Here is a 22,340-nt window from a genome sequence, read left to right as displayed (position 1 = left end):
CAAACTCACTCATGCAATATGAGCACCATGCCGAATCTAGCTATCGTGGTTTTATCACGGGGCGTTCATTTGCGCAGCATGATAGAGAAGAGTGTCATGACCGAGTGATGAAATCATGAAAGATTATTTCATCGAACGTCTGAGATATACTGCCCATGATTTTCGGAGGCAATTTTAGATGAAGAGAAAGCTTTTTGAAAGCATCTTAAACACAGATGTCAATCATGACCACTACTTTGCAAGGAAGATAGATGTCGTAGGCCGACAAAGTCTATCACCTCATCAGAAGCTCACATCTACATTTTAGATGCTAGCTAATGGATGCTCTGCATACTTAACTGACGAGTATTGCTAACTTGCGGAGAGTACTGCTAGTGAGAACCTAAAACGCTTCTATAAGGCAATTGAAGCCATATATGGAGCCACATATCTCCGCAAGCCAAACCGTGAAGATTTGAAAAGGCTTTTACGCACGGCAGACAAAAGAGGCTTCCTTGGCATGATAGGAAGTCTCGATTGTACGCATTAGGAGTGGAAGAATTGTCCTACTACTTAGGCTGGCCAATTTAAGGGCCGACACAACAAGCTAACCATCATGCTCGAGGCTGTGGCGTCTTACGACACATGGATTTAGCATGCATTCTTCGGCGTTCTTGGATCAAATAACGATATCAACATTCTTTGGTCTTCTCCTCTATTTAATGATGTTGTAAATGGATAGGCACCAGAATAGGGGTACAAGGTAAATGGTAATAAACATGAGCTACGTTACTACCTAACCGATGGTATTTATCCTAGTTGGTCTACCTTTGTAAAAAGTTATTTTCATCCCAATAGTACGAAGAAGAAATTATTTTCGCAGAGGCAAGACTTTTATAGAAAGGATGTGGAGAGAGCGTTCGGGATTCTACAAGCTTGATGGGCCATTGTTAGAAGGGTTACACGATTGTGGCATGTCAAAGACCTTCATTCAATCATGATGACGTGCATAATTGTGCACCACATGATTGTGGAAGATGAGTACGTCAAAATTGAAGAAGGTTCTAACGAAGACGTGGATGACGACCAACCAACACATGCAAAAGCTATGGCAAGAGATGTTGAATATCTCATTGCAACCACATACGAGACCCGATAGGATAAGGTCACATTGAGTAAGTATATGAGACGTTTAAATAGAATTCAAGTTCCTCAAGGTCATGACACACTCCGTGAGGATTTGGTTGAGCATATATGGTGCCAAGAAGATGAACGTTGATGATGTTGGTATATTATTGTGTTAAATTTAAGTGTGCTATTTTTTTATTTTATGTAATAATTTTAAGTGTACTATGTTGGTATTTTCTAGTAATAAATTGAAGTGCCTTCTTATGCAAAGTCTTTTGTCTAGTACATTGTCAAAATTATTGAATGTCGTTTGAATTATTGAAGGCATCAATTGTACATCAAAGTGTGTAATAATAAGTACAATAATTATTGAAGGCATCTAGATTAATAGAAACGATAATTAATAAGCCATAAATTTAATACACACGACAATTAATAAGCCACATAAACTTAAGACAAACGACCATTCATAAACCACATTAACCACATAAACTTAATACAATCGATAATTCATTAAACTACATAAACTTAATAATGATATCCACCATCTTGATTTGGTGGTGGATTTGGGATATAGCCTTGAGATGAATCATCATCTTGAAATATACTCCTTGTGGCATACTTTCACAAAATTTCATTTTGCTTACCACGTAAGAACTTCTTCCTCTCTTGAGTGTATTTGTTGATGTCCTCTATCATGAAATTAACTTAGAACCTCTCTTGCTCCCTATCCCCATCTTCCTTTATGGCCAAACACATATGGGCCGCTTCTTGCTGAGAGTAATGGCTTTCGGTCAATCTTGCAAATCCGGAAGCAATTTGTGCACTCATCGGATCTTGGGACTTCCTTTTTCTCTTTGCTTCCTTTTTCTTATCTCTTCCCAGGGGCCTTGCAAAAGAGAAGTTGCTGTCAATTCAGCACCACTTTCATTGACACCTTCATCTCCATCATTTTTCGATGCAACTTCACATTGAAATAATCTTCCCCATTATTGGTCTGCATTGGTTCCCCACCTCGGACAATCCTTAAGGACGTCCCAAGCATGATGCAACTTAAAAGGCTGTCCTTTTGGTGTTACTCTTGTCTTGTAAATTGTCGTTGCTTTGTCACCCTATGCAAAAAATACAAAAAAACAATTAGTTGCAAAATAATATTATGTACATGACAAATAAAATATCAGCAAGAAACTCACAATTTCTGCGGCACTCCTTACACTAGCCATGTCAACCACGGCTCTCTCCAAGCTTCCCTTTCGTAAAGTGCACGCTTTGTTGATAACCTTCCACCGATCGTAAACACCACCACCTTCCCTTTGCCCGGCGTTAATGTTTTCATGGATCTTATCAACGATTTTACCCCACAAAGCCTTTTTATTTTGGTTTGTGCCAACAACACCATCTTCGTTAATAGAAACTCATGCCAAACGTAAAGCAACATCTTCCTCACAGGTCCAATTACGACATCTAACATGCTCTTTTGTCATCTTGGAAAAATTGGAAATGGGAGAAAGAACAATTGGAAGAATTGTAGGAGAAAAGTGAGTTTTGTGTGGATGTTTGAACAAATACATAGGTATTTATAGAGTTTTTGGGTGAATTTTAAGTTAAATAATTTTTTTATTAATTATTTTAGCCATTGGATTTAAATTTAGACCATTAGATCTTTTTTTTATATAGATAGATTTGATTATATTCGATCTCAGTCATTGGATTCAATAAATATAAAAATTAAAAAAAGTTTGAATCTAGGCCATTGGATCAACCAGCAGCCTGTTGATTCCATCCGTAGGATCAAAAAAGTCGTTGGCTCGGCTGAGGAATGTGGCCGACATGCCCACGTGGGTGGGGCGCAGTCAGTGTGAATGCTTGTGCATCATGTGCGTCTGGTGAGTGGGTGGGGGGTATTTGGCACACAACCGCTCAGTTTCAGTCAAATTGGTAGGGCCCACACAAAATTCTGGGCTAAAATCTAGGCGGAATGTGGCTTTATATTCGCTTTTAGGTTTTAGCCCACACATTTAGTTTGGGTTGGGTTTTTTTTTGGTGGGGGGGGGGAATAAAAGCTAAAATTTAGCTTTTAACCCAGGGTTGGGGAAAGCCTAAGAGTTGGAATAGGTCTAAGGTTGTTTTTGAATCATCTTCAGTCCCACTCTAGCATGGCTCTCACACAAGTGAAGATGCAACCCATCAACTTCACTGCCCTTTTCTCTCACCACCCTTATGAACCCAGTTCCGGTTTGAACAATTTAATCCAATTCAAATCAAAACCAGACCCAATTAAATTCATAACCTTACTAAAACAAAGGATATATTAACTTACAAAAAAATGATTAAATAATAATTCAGCCATCAAATAAACATTTGACATGTATTTTTTGATATCTATATTGGAGATGCTCTAAAATGGTCAAAAAATCAAACCCCAACTACTCAAGATCAATATTAAAATATGAAAGACGATTAATATTTCCGATGATAAACAAAATGGATCATTTCAGTAATTGGAATTTGAAACACGATTTTTGGCTAATTTTTCAAAAAAGTAAAAAAAAAAAAAAAAAAAAAAAATTATTGTGTGATGCTGTTTGTCGATGGAACTGAGTTCCTTGTAGTACTCAGTACCCATAAACTCATTTTCCATCGTGGGAGTATAACAACAGGAGATTGAGACTCAAGAGAACGAAACTTGTCCAACGCTGGAATGGTGGACTGTTGGTAGACAACAGAGTAGTGAACCGGGTTTGAATCGGGTTCTCTCCAGCTTGGCTTGATGGGCTGCTTTGGGGCGGTAGAGTCAAACTAGGCTTTTACTGAACACCTCGTCGCTCTGTCTTGGTTTGGATTTGTTGCGGATCCATATTGGAAAAGAAGGATTCAAACGCTAGACATTGGATACAGAGGTAAGCCCTCTTAACGAGTTGAGCAACAAGTTGCCTTCTGTTTTGGATTGTGGAATTGTTTGACAATGGTTTCGCTGTGTGTTTTGTATATAGGAATTGGTGGAGAATGACAAGTGACATGGGAATTGGGAAGGCTGCTTGAAACCATGGACCAATCAAATTACTAAAAAGTCTGAAACAGTTGGCTAAGAGTTTGAGTAGTTTTCATGGAGGATGAATGGTGTGAGTTTTGCATGTTAGAGAGACTAAATTTTGCAAATTAAATGACGTAGAAGTTGAAGATTGAATTATTACTTAAGTATCGATTACTATGCTTATTTTTGGTTGGAGACACATCATTTAGTTTGTATATTTAATCTATAAATTTAATCTTCCTGACATTTCTTGAGTTTTGACTCTCAGTGGGTCTGAAATGGTTAATTCTTGGGTTCTGATTAGTCAGGACGTGGCCTAACTAAATAATAACACATGTCTATATTTTAATTCTCTATACTCACAATTAATCTTCTAAACTCAAAACCAACAACGTTATTCTTCTAACCAAATGTCTTTCTTCTTTCTCGCCAAAATTTCTCCAACCACCATCCTCTCCCACTAGCCACATACACCGTCCACTGTCCGCTCCCACCAGTTAAATGTTTGTCATTAGAGTTTTTTCAAACTTCGAATCCAACCATTTATACCAAATCGATAACAAATCCTCCATCAACCACATCCAAGTCTCACCCTTTTGCTTCTCTCCTGCGTCGACCCTGTCCCCAATCCAGCCTATTTTTCTCAATGCAACCATGCCACCAAGGAGAGGAAGCTAGCACAAGTTGTGACCAGTAAGCGAGTATGAGTAAAGGTGCTTCATCAGGGGAGAAGAATGTTGCATTATGAGGAAATGTCGGAGTTGGTTGTTTAGTTAGAACAATACTTGGGTACTCATCGAGGAGTATCCAACATATTGACCATCATATCAAATGACACGTGTCCATTTTGAACTCACAAACACTTCACTGAAATTAGTTTCCGAACATTCTCTATTCTAATATCCAGATGTCATTCTTCTCCTTTACCAACCTTCATCGGATTTTCTTCTCCACCATCGTCATTGTTGGCCACTAACCACCCCTTTCACAACTTCCCCTTACGCATCTCCTTCTCTTTCTATCATTAGAGTGTGGAATTCTAAATAAACAATTTTCAACTTATAATCTTGTGATTTTCCACAAGCTGTAATTTTGTGAATTTCCAAACCCCAGTTTTACTAAGTGAGGGTGGGTTGTTGGGAAGATGGAATGGGGATGGGTCGCCGGAGAAGAGACTGGAGTGAGGGTGGGTCATTGGAGAAGAGGGGTTGCTGGAGAAGAGACATAGTGAGGTAATGTTGCTCTCTAGAGATTGAAGGTTGGGCAACGAAGGAGAAGAATGGTGTTTGGCAAGTGGAATGGTGAATCTTTCGCTATCAAAATAATGACGTTTGGTTATGTGTCTAGGGAGTTAAGACAGACTGGTGTAGTTTCCTAATTGTTCCATGTAACAAGGTCAGGATATTGGGTACTCACGACAAGAAAACATGGAATAGGTGACCAAATTTTATGTGGCGCTCAAAATTCGTCACATATTTTTTCTATATGTGACGAATTGTTCAGAGCGTCACGCATGACTAGTTTTTTAGGTATGAAATTTGAGAACACTTAGGTGACGATAAATACATGACATATTCTAGAATGGAGTGACAAAAATCATAAGCGTCACTTAAAATTATTTTATATCTTTTAAGATGAAAAAGTGGTGACACAAATTTTTTGAAGTCCTTACTAAAATCTATGGCGAAGAACAATGGCGTCCTAACGAAGTATGATATGTGAGGAATTGCAAAAGGGTCACATATGTGTATTCTCGGTGACGAAAGTGATTCATCACTTTTCCAACAGTAAATAAATAAAAAAAGAAAAAAGAAACATAGTAAAGTATTATACAAATTTGAGAAAGCCCATCTAAATTCTAAACCGTTCTCTTTCACTTTCACTTTACAGACTTCTCCCATTTCTCATCGCTGTGACCCAAGCCAACCGACACGTCTCTTAATCTTCTTCTCTCTCTACCGCGACATTACCGGGATCTTCTAAGCCAAATGCTCAAACCCTCTCTCATATATTCGCTGTCTATCACACTCCACAACCAAAAACCCTAGAGACCAATTCAACCAACAAGCCAAATCCACACCCTGTCGCATCTCAACCTTCTACCAGTTTCTTGCGCCACAACCGAAAACCCAAGAACCATAGAAACCCTTTCCACCAACTGCATAAATCTATGCTAAATTTCTCCACGCCTACAAGACTACTATGTGGCCAAATGGTTAACGAATTCAATTTTTATCATTCTTTTTAACTTAGGATTTTGGATTTGTTGGTAATTGCCTCCAAATTGAGCACGCCAGCAGCCCCCGACCTCTTCATCCATCTTTCAAGGACTCTAATTGGGTAAAATTTGGTTTTTAATTTTTAGATTTATATTATATATATATATATATATATATATATATATATCCCTGGCTTTTTCTATTTGTTTTTGGAACTTGCAGGTCTACATTCACAAATTTACAAACAAAAAAACTGAAGGAATGAACATTAATCAATAACTTTAGCAAAGAAACTTGTAAGAATTTCTTCTTTTTTCTAGCTACATTTTGTTTCCTTGTGAGATTATATGTATTTGTCTCTGGCTATTTTATTCTGGGTAATAGTTGGGGATTATTCAAATGATTTATTTGCACATATGGAGGCTTTAATAAGTTGTTTTATTTGGTCTTTCTATTTCAATTTTTTGTTTGTTATGAACTTGCAAGTTGGTATTTTTTTTCTAGGCTTATTGGTTTTACATGGTGATTGAAGGTACAAAATTTTGAGTTGGTGATACCATTTATTGAAAAGGAAAGTTGTGTGATTTGGCTTTGAATTGCTCTGAAATTTGAACCATAATTCTTTTAAGTGCTCTGTATTTGAAAAAATATTGAAAATGGTCTCCTGGGCAAGCAGAATGATTTCCCCCATCATAGATGATTTTCTTTCTTCTAATTATTAGTGGCAATGTCTTTTCTGTTTATTGGTGTTATTATTTGGAGTCCTAGAAAACCGTGAAAAACTATATAAAGAAGGATTTAAGAAACGCATATATTTCTCCTGTATATATTTTCAACTGCTCAGTTCTGTTTAAGCATTGGCTTTTACTTCCTTTTAAATTAGAAGTTTAATTATAATTTAAGTAGTTTTTTTGTTAATTTTATCTTTTGTTAGTAGATTATCTAGTCCTAACATTTGGAGTCTTGATAACTTACTAACTAGGATATGATAAATTAGTGAAATCAGATACACCAAAAGAAAATGAGGATATGATAGCACAACTGAAGGGTTGCAAGCCAAGGGCGGACCAACAACATCTCCAGAGGTAGTGACATCAATTTAGCCTTCATTAATAGTGATATCAATTTGATTTTATAAAAGCTGAATGTGTTAAAATTACAGTGAATAAGTAGTCTATGGTATGAAACTAGATATGTTTTTCTTGTTAATTAATGGCCTTTTAATGTTGGATGTTTTCAAGCAAAATTCATATAATTGTAAGAAACAAAAGTATTACCACAAGGGAGGGGCAAAACCATTTCATCCAACATGCAAGGAAGGCTCGCAAGGTAATGAAATTAAAGTACATATAAAACTCATTGTGTAATTTAGATAGGCTCGCCTATTATGTTTCGTTCTTCTTACTGTTAACTATTCCTTCAATTCCTATTTTCTTCTCTTTTGTTTTCAATTTCTCAATGCACCTGCTATTCTCTAGACACCAATGTTTTTTTTATCTTCTCTTTTATTATGTAAGAATAAGATTAAGAAAAAGAAGGATGGAGTTAAAGGAGAAAGTATTCAAGAAGCACTTGAGGTAGTGATGGTGATCTTTCAAATGACAATGATACATGTGCTAAACTAAAGATCATGACATGGATGATGACTTATATTATGTATTTTGTTGTTGGTTTCAAATATGCACACGGTATACCTGTTTTGTTACCGACTCAATGCCTTAGAATCTTGTTAGCATCTCAATATGTTTAGAGGTGTTAGGATGCTTATGTTAGCTTTTGAGATATAAACTTGGTGTATGTATTGGATGTAATCTAACTTATTGATCAATGAAATGTGATTAACTAAAGTATTGCCTCTAATTATTATGAATTCTAATTCTAGATGACGAAGCAGGGAATATGTGGTAATTGGTTTGTCACGAATTGTTCCTAATAGGTTTATGATTTTGACACATGTGACAAAAATTGCACCACATGTCAAAGGAATATGTGACGCTTTCAGTCTCACTTATTCTCAGCCATAGCATTCTAGGATCAAATTGGGTGACGATAAATTCCTCCCTTATACATTTGTTATGTGATGAACTTATAGGTCATTGACTTTTATGTTTTGTGATGCTTCTTTCATCACAGTTAAAGTTATTAAGTGACGAATTTGGTGTCACAAATACTAAAAATATGTGGCGAATGTAAAATTTATCACATGAACTATAGGTGACGCTGTATAAGTGACAAACATAGTGACGTTGAATTTTCGTCATATATAATCAAATGTGACAAATTTTCATGTTTATGTGACGAATGTTCGTCACCACCTAAGCCATGTTTTCTTGTAGTGGTGAGTACCTGTTGGTAGACTTTTATGTTAAGCTAGACTTGGGCCTTGGCTAGTAACATTTTGCTTCCCTTGGTTCATTTACATACCAAGTCTTAGAAAGTATCCTAGTTGATTAATAACTCAAAGATGGCATGTTTAAGCAAATAACGGCTTGCTTAGGTGAGGCGTGGTGTAGAAGCTAGAAGTTTACCAATTTAGCATGAGAGAGAACCTGTGCCTGGTTGTATGATTTTAAAGGGTGGGTAATTTTGGCTTCCTAAGGGTTTGTGGCTTAGGAAACTCAAAAGATACCTAAAGGAAACCTTAGAACCCTAAAGGATGATTTCCCTAAGGATCCAAGACTGTCTGCACTTTAGAGAAGGATTTCTCGGTTTGTTGTGATGCAATCCTGAGTCCTTTCATTTCTCTCTCTCTGTGTTACGTTATCTCTCTACGTTGTGTCTCATGTACCTTTATATAGGTGGAGGGTAGCTTTCTTGGATTTCCCTAGGGAATTCTTTGGTTTCCCCGTTTACTTATGTTTCAGCTAAGTCTACATTTCTCTTATTTCCTGGTACAGTTACAACTTGCTCTTTTAGCCTAACATTGGTGGACGTCTTTTTCCTTGGTTAGCCTTCCATATGCGCTGCTTCTGGCAATGCATCTCTTTGTTTTCCTTCATCGTTGTCCTACATGAGATGGGAAGAAGAAAGACCTCATCTTTCTTCAATAATGGGCACCCTGCACTAGGTTTTCATGTGAGCTGAAACCTTAAGTTCTCGTTCTTTTCTAACTAAATTAGTTGGTTTGCTAGTAAAAAAAAAAGGTTTTGGTTTGTTCTCTCTTAAACTTGTCTACGTGGGTTTCAAAGTTTGTCGGCTTGAGTCTTTGGTGCTCCCAAACAACCCAAAGTCTTCCATAATTATGGATCCACATAGGCACGATAATCTTCTGTGATCATCCATATCACAATCCACTTGGCAAGTCCCAGCACTTCACTTGGGCTTACATGAATGTGTATTGTAGTTAGCATGATTTGTACATGACAACAATGTCGTGTCATAGCTTGACACAATGAATACACATAGGCTTAGAGCTTGGAGTGATTATATAAACTTTCTTCTCATAAATTATTACTTTATTAGCATGGCGTGATTGAAATATTCTCAATTTTGCACCTTTGCATGTATTAACTCTTTGCTCAGGCTTCGAGACGTTATTAGACTTGAATGTGATATTTTTGGGCAACAGTACTCAAATATGCATTTTAGCCAAAATGATCCCTGAGATTGGTATAACTCCTCACTTTGGTTTATGAGATTTGAAATAGGTAGAAATGTTCCCTAAGTTTGTCTACCATCAATTATTTTGATCATTCCATGAAAAAAAACTCTGTTAAATAAGGACTAAAATGACAAAAATACCCCGTAATTTAATAAACAATTGGCCAAAATGATTTGACAAAATTTGAGAGTATTTTTGTCATTTTCATCTTATGTAGTGTAGGTTTTTTTATAGAATGATCAAAATGATTCACGGTGGACAAATCCAATGACCACTTCTATCAATTTTAAATCTCAGGAATCAAAGTGATGAGTTATCCCAACCTTAGGGATCATTTTGGCTAAAAAGTCAACCCAAATATTGCCTGTTTGGTTATGAATTTAAAAATGCTACTCTTACAACATATTTGTAACATCTTTCTAAAAGCATCTCCACCAGTTGGTGAAAGGTAAGGGTAAAGGCAACAATATTGCCCTCCAAACCCAAAAAACCCTCTCCACCAATCCATAAAATCAAGGGCAAGTGGTGAGCCAACCACTGCTAGCCTAGATGGCCAGCATGACATCATTATGACGTCATGCTTTATGTCAAGCGTGTGTAACACACGCACCCAGGAAGAGAGGGGCCTTACAAAATTATTAGAAATTAGAATGGTTTTTTACATTGTTGTTTCAATTTCTAGTTGGTTACAGGACAAGGGTGTCTTCACCAAATTTTAAATTAATTATGTTTGTTGTAATGCTATACTTTTGCCTTATATTTGAAATAATTTAGTAGAATTAAACACTTGTTTTATTTTCAAAGCGTAAAAAAATAGAAAAATATTTACTGACCTTGCCCTTTTCAAACTGGTGGAGGTGCACAAAGGCAACTACTATTCAGAGTAATTAGTAAGACCTACTTTAACCCTTGGAGTAAAACTAAAATTTTAGGTTCTAAACTTACCACAACTTGCTCCCACCCTTGGGGCAAATGCGAGTTTTAACCAAAAACTCATTTCTAGGGCAAATTTAGCCCAGGATTCCTCCCGAGTTAGTGGAGCTAGCACACCATGTATGTGTATTTTTTTTTAGTTTTATATTTATAAACACATTAAATCAAGCGACTATGATCTAATGTGATTAAATTCAATGACTAAAGTAATAGAGGTAGGGTTTACCAACACACGTAGTAAATATGTGGTAAACATTGCATAGAGGTCAGGCTCACCAACACCATAAAACTAATATGATTAGAGATGAGACTCATGAGTGGTTATACAAATATGTGGTAAATGTTGCATTACTTTATATTTTAGAGAGAATTTTGATTGACATCCTTTTTTTCACTTGAGGTCGATAAAATTAGATAGGCCTAAAATGGGGCCTTTTGAAACGGGCCCACATGTTGAAGTGGCCCGAATGTGATTGTTGTTTGCAAGAAAGAACATGTCACTTGGACACATAAGGATATGTCATTCCTACTCTTTCTCTGTTATTTGGCTATTCGCAAAGTTTAATTGGCTTTTAGGCACCTATTAGAATAAACTAGGGGTAAAGACTTAAAATTTGCACAGCTTCATACAAGGAGATTCTTTTTCATCAGTTTTTGGCTAAAAGGTTGTATTTGGGCTTTCAAAAGGCAGCTTTACTGAACTGGACCGTGGATTTTGTAAACTAATTTAAACTGCAAAAAATGATAATTTGAACTTGGTTGCATATGGTAGCACATTCGTTGTAGCAAATGTACATGTTCATCGAGATTAAAATGAAGTTGGCATAACCCAGTTTGAGCATTTGCCTCTTCTTCTTCTTCTGATGAAGATGATGTGCCTAGGTAAGTATTTTCTCAATCAATTTTTCTTATGCTAATTTGAGGTAATAAAGTTATAAACTGGATTAAATTGTGTTTGATTTTTTATTTTTGATTTGGTAAAATTGTGTTTGTTTGACATTAGCATAACTTCATTTACGAGCATCTTTTCTTTACAACCCTATTGGATAATCATTTCATTTTTAATTTTTAATTTTTACTTTTAATTCATTAAATACCCAGGTGGGTCCTAATAATGTAATAAATGTAGACAAGTTCTCTTGGGAAAATGATCCCCTCCGAATCTATTATACGAGGATCTTTGGGATTCTCACATTTCAGCCGTTTATCGTATATCGTAAAATTAGTTTTTATCAAGTACTTTTTGTGTTTAATTTAAAATAGGGTAAATTACACTTTACCATTTCAGCCTTAAGATCTATTGCAATCTCATACAATATCTTCAAAACATTTCACTTTCATATTATATTTCAATATAATATATCTGTTACATTTTCCATTCATTGACCCATTGATCCGTTCCATATTTGTGCCACGTGTTTACCCTATTTACCTGAAACCCAGAAACCCCATTCCCCCGACCAACCTCCGTCTCCTCCGCTCTCTTCACCTCCCCTCTCATCCAGAAACCCACCCCACCCCCACCTCCCCTGCAACCCCCAAACAACCCTCCCTCCCTTCTCTCTCAACAGCGACGGCGTCCTCTCCCGGTCGGAGCTCCGCAAAGCCTTCGAGTCCCTCTTCGGCATCGACATGGGCACCCCGCTGGAGCAGCTGACGCAGCTGTACGACTCCATATTTGACAAGTTCGACAGCGACCATAGTGGGACGGTGGATCTGGAAGAGTTCAGGGATGAGGTGAAGAAGATTATGTTGGCCATCGCTTTTTAGCCACCACCTCTCATCCGACCCCAACGCCATCAAAGCCTCCAGCAAGCCTTTTTCTTCTTCTTCATCAATCTCTCTGGGTTGCTCGACCAGGTAATTTCAAATTTACCTTTATTTTTTTAATTTTTTTTTTCTCGTTTAGGAATTTGGGATTTTGATTCGATGAAATTACTCAAATTTACGGGGAGGGATATTGAACTTGAGTGCAAAGAGAGTATGAACTTCCAGCATACAGCTAGAATTTTTGGGCAACAATCCTACTATGAATCCGGCCGTAGCTGTTTTTGATGTTTCGCCTTTTCAAGCAGTTTTTGATGTATCAAATTCTGAGTTCAAACTTTGAGTAATGTCTCTGCTAACAATAGTAGCCAGTCTCCTATGACAGAGGAGTTCTTCTCGGCAGTGACCCTGGCTTGTTAAAAATATATTTTACTCCTCAAGCATTATCTTTTACTCCTCAACCTTGAGAATTACAGCCGTAGTTTCCCTTTAGTTCTGCATACAACTTAAAAGGGTAAATGTTGACGGGCAGGAAGTCACCAGATACTGACAGAAGATGGAGAAACTGGGACAATGTGTCTAGCATACCTACTGATGTCAAAGAAGTGAAAACCCGGACAAGGTGTCTAGCATTCCTACCGACATTAAAAGACCAGGTGAACCTGGTAATGTAGTATTTAACCTGTATTCAAGTGGCAACTTTGGTGGTTTAGATTCCCCTTTCTACTCTGATTTCGTGGTGAATTCAGATGAGTCTGAACTCATTAACGTCAGTGTAGGTGCTAGGACAGAGTCTATAATAGAACAGCCTTTCAAAATGGACTGAAAATGTTGGAAATAATGGAGGGATCAGCTCCGATATCAGATGTCAAAGAGTACAAATGTTGCTGTTGTGGTGGGAGATAATGGAGGGTTCAATTGTGGTTGGTTTAGTGAGACGGTTGAGAAATGTCTGCGAAAGATACTCGCGATAGGCCTACAATGGGGCATATGCTGTGGGACTTGGTTTAGTGACCATCCACATCACTATTCACTTGACAAGCTCTTACACTTGGCTTGAGCTTACATGAACGTGTATCATAGTTTGCATGATTTGTAAACGACAACAATGTGGTGTCAAAGCTTGACGCGGTGAATACGCATGTGCTTGGTGTGATAATACAAACATTCTTCCCATAACTTATTACTTTATTAGCATGGCATGATTGTAAATATTCTCAATTTTGTACCTTCGCATGTATTTACCCTTGGCTTGGGCTTTGAGACGGTTTTAGGCTTACATGTGATATTTTTTGCTTTAACAATACCCAAATAGGTACTTTAGCCAAAACGGTCCCTAAGATTGGCATAACTCTTCACTTTGGTCTCTGGGATTTGAAATCGATAGAAGTGGTCTCTAAGTTTGTCCACCATTAATTATTTTGGTCATTCCATAAAAATCTCTATTAAAGAAGGACAAAAATGACAAAAAAAATGCCCCTCACTTTAACAATCAATGGGTCAAAATGATTTGACAAAATTTAAGAGTATTTTTGTCTTTTTCGTCTTATTTAGCTTACATTTTTTTTCACGGAATGACCATAATGATTGACGGTGGACAAATTCAGATACCACTTTTATTGATTTTAAATCTTATGAATCAAAGTGAGAAGTTCTACCAATCTCAAGGATCATTTTGGCTAAAACGTCAACCTAAATATTGTTTGGTTATAAATTTTAAAAATACTACTCTTACCACATATTTGTATCATCTTTCTAAGAGCGTTTTCACCGGTTGGTGGAAGGCAAGGGTCAAGGCAATAATGTTGCCCTCCAACCCAAAAAAACCTTCTCCAGCAGTCCATAAAATCAGGGGAAGTGGTGGACCAAGTCTTGCCAACCTTCTTAAGTCCGACCTACTACATTCGGACAAGCTAACATTAGCATGACGTCATGCTGATGCCAGAGCATATTTTAATTTTTTTGATGTCAAGTTACACACACCTAGAAGGAGAGTGGCCCGACAACCATTGCAACAGTGGCCCCGCTACAACAGATATCACAAAACCCTTCAATGGATAACTAATGTGACGAGTTATGGGCTGTTGGATTTCCAACAGTCAGAGGATCTCGATCATTGGATTTCCCACCTTAAAAAATATTATTGTTAAGCCACGTGGCGCAATCTGGCGCGTCCAATTTCAGTTGGCTAAGAATAATCTACATTAAAAAAAATAAAAAATAAAAAATAATAGGAAAAAAAATTATTTGTACCATCTTTCTAAGAGCGTTTTCACTGGTTGATGGAAGGCAAGGGTCAAGACAACAATGTTGCCCTCCAACCCAAAAAAACCTTCTCCAGCAGTCCATAAAATCAGGGGAAGTGGTGGACCAAGTCCTGCCAGCCCAGATGCCAACCTTCTTAAGTCCAACCTACTACCTTCGGACAAGCTAACATTAGCATGACGTCATGCTGATGCCAGAGCATATTTTAATTTTTTTGATGTCAAGTTACACACACCTAGAAGGAGAGTGGCCCGACAACCACTGCAGCAATGGCCTCGCTGCAACACATATCACAAAACCCTTCAATGGATAGCAATGTGACGAGTTATGGGCTGTTGGATTTCCAACAGTCAGAGGATCTCGATCGTTGGATTTCCCACCGTAAAAAATAAAAATATTATTGTTAAGCCACGTGGCGCAATCTGGTGCGTCCTATTTCAGTTGGCTAAGAATAATCTACATTAAAAAAAAAATCTGAAAAAATAGGAAAAAATTATTAAAATTTTGAATGATTTTTTATATTGTTGTTTCAGTTTCGTAGTTGGGTATATGATTAAGGGAGTTTTCACCAAATTTTAAATTAATTATGTTTGTCGTAATTCTATTCTTTTGCCTTATATTTAAAATAATTTAGTAGAATTGAACACTTGTTTATTTTTTTTTTTCAAAGCTTAAAAAAAAAAATATATATATATATATATATATATTTACTGCCCTTATCCTTTTCAAACCGGTGGAGGTGCACAAGGGCAAGTACTATTCAGAGTGGTAAGGGCAACGTACATGCCCTTGCCCTTGTCTTCCACCAACTGGTGGAGAAGCTCTAATAGATTTGAGACCCACATTTGCTCGTGAGCCCTATCTCTAGTAGAGAGATGGTACATATAATAATACAAATATGTGGTAAATGGAGCATTACATTTTTAATTTAGAGTTTTTAAAAAATAAAAATAAAAAAGTAAAAAGGGGGACAAAGGGTGGCAAGCCACTGTTATCCATCCCTTCCGGGCCCGAAGATGCTATAGGGAATTTCAACCTGTCCGTGTCTATAGTCAAGTAGACTCACTAGCTCGAAGCATCGAACCCAAGAGAGAATTTTGATTGACAACTTTTTTTTTTTTTTTTTACTTGAGGTTGAGGCATACCTCACTAGGAAATTACGTTGAAATGGGCCCACATGTTGAAGTGGCCTAAATTTGTTTGTTGTTTGCAAGAAACGACATGTCAATTGGACTCATGAGGGTATGTCGTCCTACCCTATCTCTCTTATTTGGCTAAAGAGATTATATTCACACACTTCAAATTACTTCTTCCATAGTCTTTTAAATTTTTAATATCTTCTACTCACCACTATTAATTAATAGAAAAATATTAAAAAAATAAGAGTGAGAAATAATTTGGGATGTGAGAATATAATATTGGCTATTCGAAAAGTTCAGTTGGCATTTAGGCACCTATCAGAATAAACTAGGGGTCTTGACTTGAAATTTGCACAGCTTCGCAAAAAGGGGGATTCTTTTTCATCAGTTTCTGGCTAAAGGGCTATCGTTGGGATTTCAAAAGGTCGCTTTACTGAACTTGATAGTGTATTTTGTAAACTAATTTAAACTGCAAAAATGAAAATTCGAATTGGTTGCGTATGGTAGCACATTCGTTGTAACCAATGTATGTCTACATCAAAGATTAAAAGCTTTAGCCTTCTTACCCTGTTATGCCTTTTTTTCTCCTTTATTTACCTTATGAAGTTGGCATTGCCCAATTTCAGCATTTGCGTCTTCTTCTTCTAGTAGCTTCTGTCTTGAGGAAGATGATGTGCCCAAGCAAGTATTTTCCCAATCAATTTTTCTTATGCAAATTTGAGATAATAAAGTTATATACTGGATTAAGTTGTGTGTTCTGTTGGTTTGGCATTAGCGTAACTTCATTTACGAGCATTTTTCTTTACAAACCCGTTGAATAACCATTTTGTTTTCAACTTTTATTTTTTTGTTTTTGTATTCTCTTCTAATTTATTAAATATCTAGGTAGAGTCCTAATATTGCAGTAAATGTAGTCAAGTTCTTTGTTCTCATCCAAATGCAGAAGAACAGTAAGAAGCAGTCACCAAACTTGATGCTAGTGGAAGATGCATCAGTCAATTATGTAGTTGTCCTTCACAAGAAACAAATAAAACACCCAAAATATCCTCTCCTGTATATCTACAGCCTATCAAATATAAAGGGTATTTCCAAGAATCTACCGTTATTTTCCCTTGATTTTTCAAGTGGTTGGCATTTCAACTTCAAAGTCCACCACTTGTTCTGTTCCAAGTCTTCCTACTTCAATAATTTACATGGTCACTCAGATACAACTCCATAGCCTAAACACTTGCAAAATTCAGCAACTCCATCAAATTTTCATGGAAAATCTTCGTATCCGTAAAACCCCTCTCCCTCTATTTTCTGTGATTGTTTTTCTCCTCCATCTCTCATCCCTTCACTTTCCCTCGTTGGCTTATGAGCCCCCTGATAAGTACTTCATCAACTGTGGGTCAAATGCTAATGCCACCCTCAATAGCCGTGTCTTCATTGCAGATCGTTTCTTCCACTCGAAGGCGAGCAACGGTATCAATGGCGGCAACCAGTCGAATCTTAACCTTACAGCAAGAATTTTCAGGCAAGAATCCTACTATGAGTTCGACATCACTGAAAACGGTACTTATTTTGTACGTTTGCATTTCTTGGCTTTCGCCTCTTCCTCAAGTAATCTCTCCGCTGCTCTTTTTGATGTTTCGGCTTTTCCTAATATTTCGAATCCCGGATTCATGCTGTTGAAGAATTTCACTGCTAAGAATAGTACTAGCAATTCTACGATAAAGGAGTTCTTTCTGGGCATTCATCCTGGCTCATTTAGGATATACTTTACCCCTCGTGGATCGTCTTTTGCATTTGTAAATGCCATTGAAGTCTTCCTTGCCCCTGCAAATTTCAGCCCTAAGAATTACACGAGTAGTTCCCCTTTAGTGCTACATACAATTTACAGGGTGAATGTTGGAGGTCAAGAACTCAGACCAGATGAGGACACACTATGGCGAAACTGGGATTCTGATGATCTTCATCTGACGAATTCAAACCCTGGAGGGAAAGTTGGACCCTCACAGACGCCTAAGTACCAGGTGTATGAAGAGGATGGTTTCGTTGCTGCTGCTAATCATTTTATTGCCCCAGATTTAGTTTACGAGACTGCCAAAGTAATGGACAATAGTAGTAGCACTAGCAACCCATCCACTTTGTTCAACATAACCTGGTCGTTTAATGTGCGCAGGAACACTAAACATCTCGTCCGGGCACACTTTTATGACGCTGTTGGCGGAACTGCTGCCACCATTGTTTTTAACTTGTATTCAAATGGAAACTTCACTAAGAAGGTCGGTGGATCCAATTCCATTTTTCTCAACCAGTTGCCTTACTACTATGATTTTGTGGTGGAGTCTAAGGAGTCTGAACTCATTAGCATCAGCATAGGTCCTAACGCAGAAGAAACTACCACTAACAATTCCTTTCTAAATGGACTGGAAATGTTGGAAATAATGGAGGAATCAGCACCAATTCCAAATATGAAAGAGTCCAAGAGCATAAATGTCGCTGTTGTGGTTGGTTCGGTTCTTGGAGGTCTGTCTCTTATCTGCATTTTGGTTGTCGGGTTCTTGTTGGGTTTGAAATACAGAAAGGCAAAGCATGTTGAAACTTCGGAATGGTCACCAATGCCTGCATTTGGAGGAGGGAGTACCCGCAGCAGGTTCACTGAGGGAACGATTACTGGCTCCCCTATGACTTATCTAAATCTTGGGTTGAAGATATCTTTTGCTCAACTTCAGCAAGCAACGAACAACTTCGACACAAAATTTCTGATAGGCAAGGGTGGATTTGGGAACGTCTATAGAGGAACTCTATCAGATGGCAGAATTGTAGCTGTCAAGCGAGGTAAGCGACATGAACATAGTTCAGGTCAAGGGCTTCCAGAGTTTGAAACAGAGATAATGGTTTTGTCCAGGATTCGTCATCGCCATCTTGTCTCCTTAATTGGGTACTGTGATGAAAGGTCTGAGATGATATTGGTCTACGAGTTCATGGAAAAAGGGACCTTGAGAGAACATTTATATGAATCAAATTTGCCTCGCTTGTCATGGAAGCAAAGACTTGAAATATGCATTGGTGCAGCAAGGGGTCTTAATTACCTCCACAAAGGTGCAGCCGGAGGCATCATTCACCGCGATGTGAAGTCCACCAACATCTTGTTAGATGCAAAATGTGTCGCCAAAGTTGCTGATTTTGGCCTTTCAAGATCTGGTCCACTTGATGAAACCCATGTCAGCACAAATGTCAAAGGCACTTTTGGTTACCTAGATCCTGAGTACATAATGACTCAACAGTTGACAGAAAAATCAGATGTTTACTCCTTCGGCGTTGTTCTCCTTGAGGTGTTATGTGCAAGACCTGCTCTGGATAGGAATCTACCAACAGAGCAAATAAATTTAGCAGACTGGGGAATGAATTGCAAGAAGAACGGATTGCTTGAACAGATTGTTGATTCTTCACTCAAGGGTCAGATTGATCCTAGCTCGCTAAGAAAATTTAGCGAGATAGCAGAGAAATGCTTGCAAGACGATGCTTATGATAGGCCTACAATGGGTGATGTACTGTGGGACTTGGAGTACGCATTACAGCTCCAGCAAACTGCAAAGCATAGAGAGCCCCACGAGGACAGCACAATCAATGCTTCATCAGAATTCGTATTGCCAAACGTTCAGCATTTTCCTTCCCATAGCTCTACAGTTAACCAAGATGATATGACATTTTCCGGGGTGGACGAATCGGACACGGCAGGAAACGAAGTATTCTCACAACTGAAGATTGGTGATGCCAGATAAATCTGTGCAGCTTGTGAGGTATGAAAGTTAACCTTGTTCAAGTATCTATAGATTGAATAGCTATAAGTTCGGGTATGCCTTGTTAATTTTAGTCTTATCTTTGATAATTGTACTAGCATTGCTTTCCTATCGTTAAGATGGGATATGATCACATGAATTGTGTATAAGCAGAAGTTAACAAACTCTATGATAAATAAACTATTTTTCCTTTTTGGGAGTTTCATCTCATTACCCCCAGAGGAGTGTCTTACCTTCGAGATAATTTTAGGTGATATAATTTCTTTACTAACAAGACGGTATTCTAATTAAATTACTCTAATGTACGGGGAGGGATATTGAACTTGGGTGCAAAGAGACTGAACTTCTAGAGTCTCCTCACATATATTAGAGATATTACAAAAATAATGTACAATTAATATGTCGGAGGTCATTGAATACATGCTTTTGTTTATAATTGAGATTTTTTTAAGGCTTAAATGTCAAATTAGGACATAAAAATAGAATCCAAAGTCCCAACAATATAATTCTCACTCTTTCAAATGTAAAGAACTAAAGAAAGAAAGATGCAGAATATCTCAAAATATGTCATTTCCTACAACATATAACAAACCCGAATTTAAAGAACTTAGGAGATTAGTAGTTGGTCTGGATTTAATTGATAGAACACGTAAGTGTAATGGAAAAAAATTATACACCTTGCGATGGGCATCAGAATTAACTATAAGATATAATCAAACTTTACCTTAATCTGAAAGCGCAAAGCTTTATATAATACCCAGGCCTGCAAAGGAAAGTAATCCCAAACCACGTAAGCACACATCAAGAAAAACCCAAACTTAGAAAGCTACAAAAAGGTCTACACATGGACATGCACATGAGAATAAGAAAAAGAGATTTGGTACAACTCTCAAGCCCCAAACCATTACAGTGGATGTTTACAAATTTAACATGCAGCCCCTGTTCAATAATTAACACTCAAAATTTAATGTTTCGCACGTTCCAGATTTAATGTGGTATCGAAAAGTTAGTGCAATATCTTTAATTTGGCAACTCAACATAACAAAGTTAAATACAATTGAGGAAATAAAGATATGCAGAGATGTACTTACACTGAGAGAGCGGAGCAATCCAATTTAATTTTCAACACCAGTGTACGCTTGTAATATCCCTCGAATTAATTCAGAAAAGGTCACATATCTCCATAACTTACAGTCTACAAAACTAGAATTACCAACATTTTACAAAATAGGTTACTTTATCATCAGTTGATTAATAATCAATTACTTAGTTCTTTCTTTTGGTCAATAACAAACTTTGAACGTACGATAATTGACTATATATATGAAACCCAAAACCTCTGAGACGGATGGATTTACACACCCTCCATGTTTCATGTTATTGACTTGTGTGCAGCCGTGCAGGTATCAAATTTTATGCAACACCCCTCCAATATAAAAAAAGAAAGGCCACCTTTCATCCGAAAACATATCCGAACTTTTAGTATTCTTAAAATTAACCGAAATAGAGTTCCTTAATAACAGGAAACCCCCACACTGACCATGAGATGCAACAGCAAATGACAAATTTATTCGAGATACAACAGAAAACATCAAGATAATTTATTCGATAAGCTTGACAAAATATCATTGCCGGGAACAACCCCGACGATTCCAAGCCATGGACTTCCAAGGACAACAAACTTTCGACCATATTTTACAGCTGATTAGAACAAATTTCTCAACCAAGATTACCCATCTCAAACAAAGAATTGCTATCACTCATGAATACCAATAGAAGTCAATAATTCTAATCAAGAAAGGAATGACGTTACCCATATGGCAGGAACGAAATGGTACGCACCAAAAAACTGCCATAACCAACCGACGAAGTTCACCTTGCTTGCACTCTGTGGACACCGAGAAGCTGTTCACTGATCTCTTAGGTCGAGGTCCAATTTTGACAGGCTTGGCCAAAAATTGGCCGGAAAACCAATGATCACCGTTTCTTAGATCTGAAATTGAGGAAATTCGGTTACGAATCTGTAGAAACTAACTTGGGGCTTGGAAAGAGGACGGAAAATGATTCTGGGAGTTTAATTCGGCGGCCGTTGGTGACCTGTGGACGGCGGCGGTGTTGCGTGAAAGTGAAGAGGAAGAGGAAGTATATGAGAGGGAGGAACATGGTTGAGGAGGAGGAGGAGGACAAGGAGGAGGAGGAGAGCACAGAGTGCAGAGAATTTTGAGGGATTAGAGAGAATGTTGAGTCCGAGGCTGTTGACATTGTAGAGGAGGAGATGTGAGAGTGCAGAGAGATCCGACATGTTAGAGCGAGAGAGAGGGTACCGTTTGGTACGTGGGACGGGATGGAACAGAGTGGGACAAAGCGTTCCGTCCCACGTTTGGTGCGCCTAAAATGGGTGGAACGAACTGTTCCATAAGATGAGTTTTGGGTGAATTTTCGTTCCACCTCACCCCCCTGGAACGACTCGTTCCACGTCCGTGGAAC

At 37.7% G+C, this 22,340-nt stretch overlaps 1 protein-coding gene and 4 long non-coding RNA genes across 10 annotated transcripts in view; 4 read left to right on the top strand and 1 right to left on the bottom strand.

The window, feature by feature from the left end:
* The first annotated feature begins 5,994 nt into the window (after positions 1 to 5,994).
* LOC125471210 overlaps positions 5,995 to 22,340 on the top strand; it is a 51,092-nt gene continuing 34,746 nt past the window's right edge. The window contains exons 1-3 of one of the 6 annotated variants that reach the window (XR_007253520.1): positions 5,995 to 6,481; positions 6,583 to 6,656; positions 7,367 to 7,445. This is a non-coding gene — a long non-coding RNA (uncharacterized LOC125471210). Of the gene's footprint in view, positions 6,482 to 6,582; positions 6,657 to 6,694; positions 7,446 to 22,340 lie in introns of those variants that run through there. The other 5 variants (XR_007253519.1, XR_007253523.1, XR_007253522.1 and 2 more) reach the window with 5 other exon arrangements.
* LOC125471211 lies at positions 7,454 to 8,207 on the top strand. Its single transcript, XR_007253524.1, has 2 exons — positions 7,454 to 7,689; positions 7,878 to 8,207. It is a non-coding gene; the product is annotated as an uncharacterized LOC125471211 (long non-coding RNA).
* Positions 12,618 to 13,858, top strand: LOC125471212. The gene is made up of 2 exons (XR_007253525.1): positions 12,618 to 12,754; positions 13,194 to 13,858. It is a non-coding gene; the product is annotated as an uncharacterized LOC125471212 (long non-coding RNA).
* LOC125471214 lies at positions 12,748 to 22,139 on the bottom strand. Its single transcript, XR_007253527.1, has 3 exons — positions 20,945 to 22,139; positions 20,578 to 20,616; positions 12,748 to 13,156 (listed from the first exon to the last, which is right to left on the bottom strand). It is a non-coding gene; the product is annotated as an uncharacterized LOC125471214 (long non-coding RNA).
* LOC125471207 (probable receptor-like protein kinase At2g23200) lies at positions 17,243 to 20,063 on the top strand. Its single transcript, XM_048571408.1, has one exon. The coding sequence runs from the start codon at positions 17,259 to 17,261 to the stop codon at positions 19,833 to 19,835; it is 2,577 nt and encodes an 858-aa protein (XP_048427365.1). The 5' UTR covers positions 17,243 to 17,258; the 3' UTR covers positions 19,836 to 20,063.

The sequence above is a fragment of a genome, unplaced genomic scaffold (assembly GCF_019419815.1).
Source record: "Pyrus x bretschneideri cultivar Hongxiangsu unplaced genomic scaffold, Pyrus_bretschneideri_v1 Contig59, whole genome shotgun sequence".
NCBI classification, from domain to species: Eukaryota; Viridiplantae; Streptophyta; class Magnoliopsida; order Rosales; family Rosaceae; genus Pyrus; species Pyrus x bretschneideri.
This window is presented reverse-complemented; position numbering and strand designations above follow the sequence as displayed.

Excerpts from the sequence above, each read along its gene's own strand:
- LOC125471207 (XM_048571408.1), top strand. The coding sequence starts at position 17,259 with ATGGTCACTCAGATACAACTCCATAGCCTAAACACTTGCAAAATTCAG.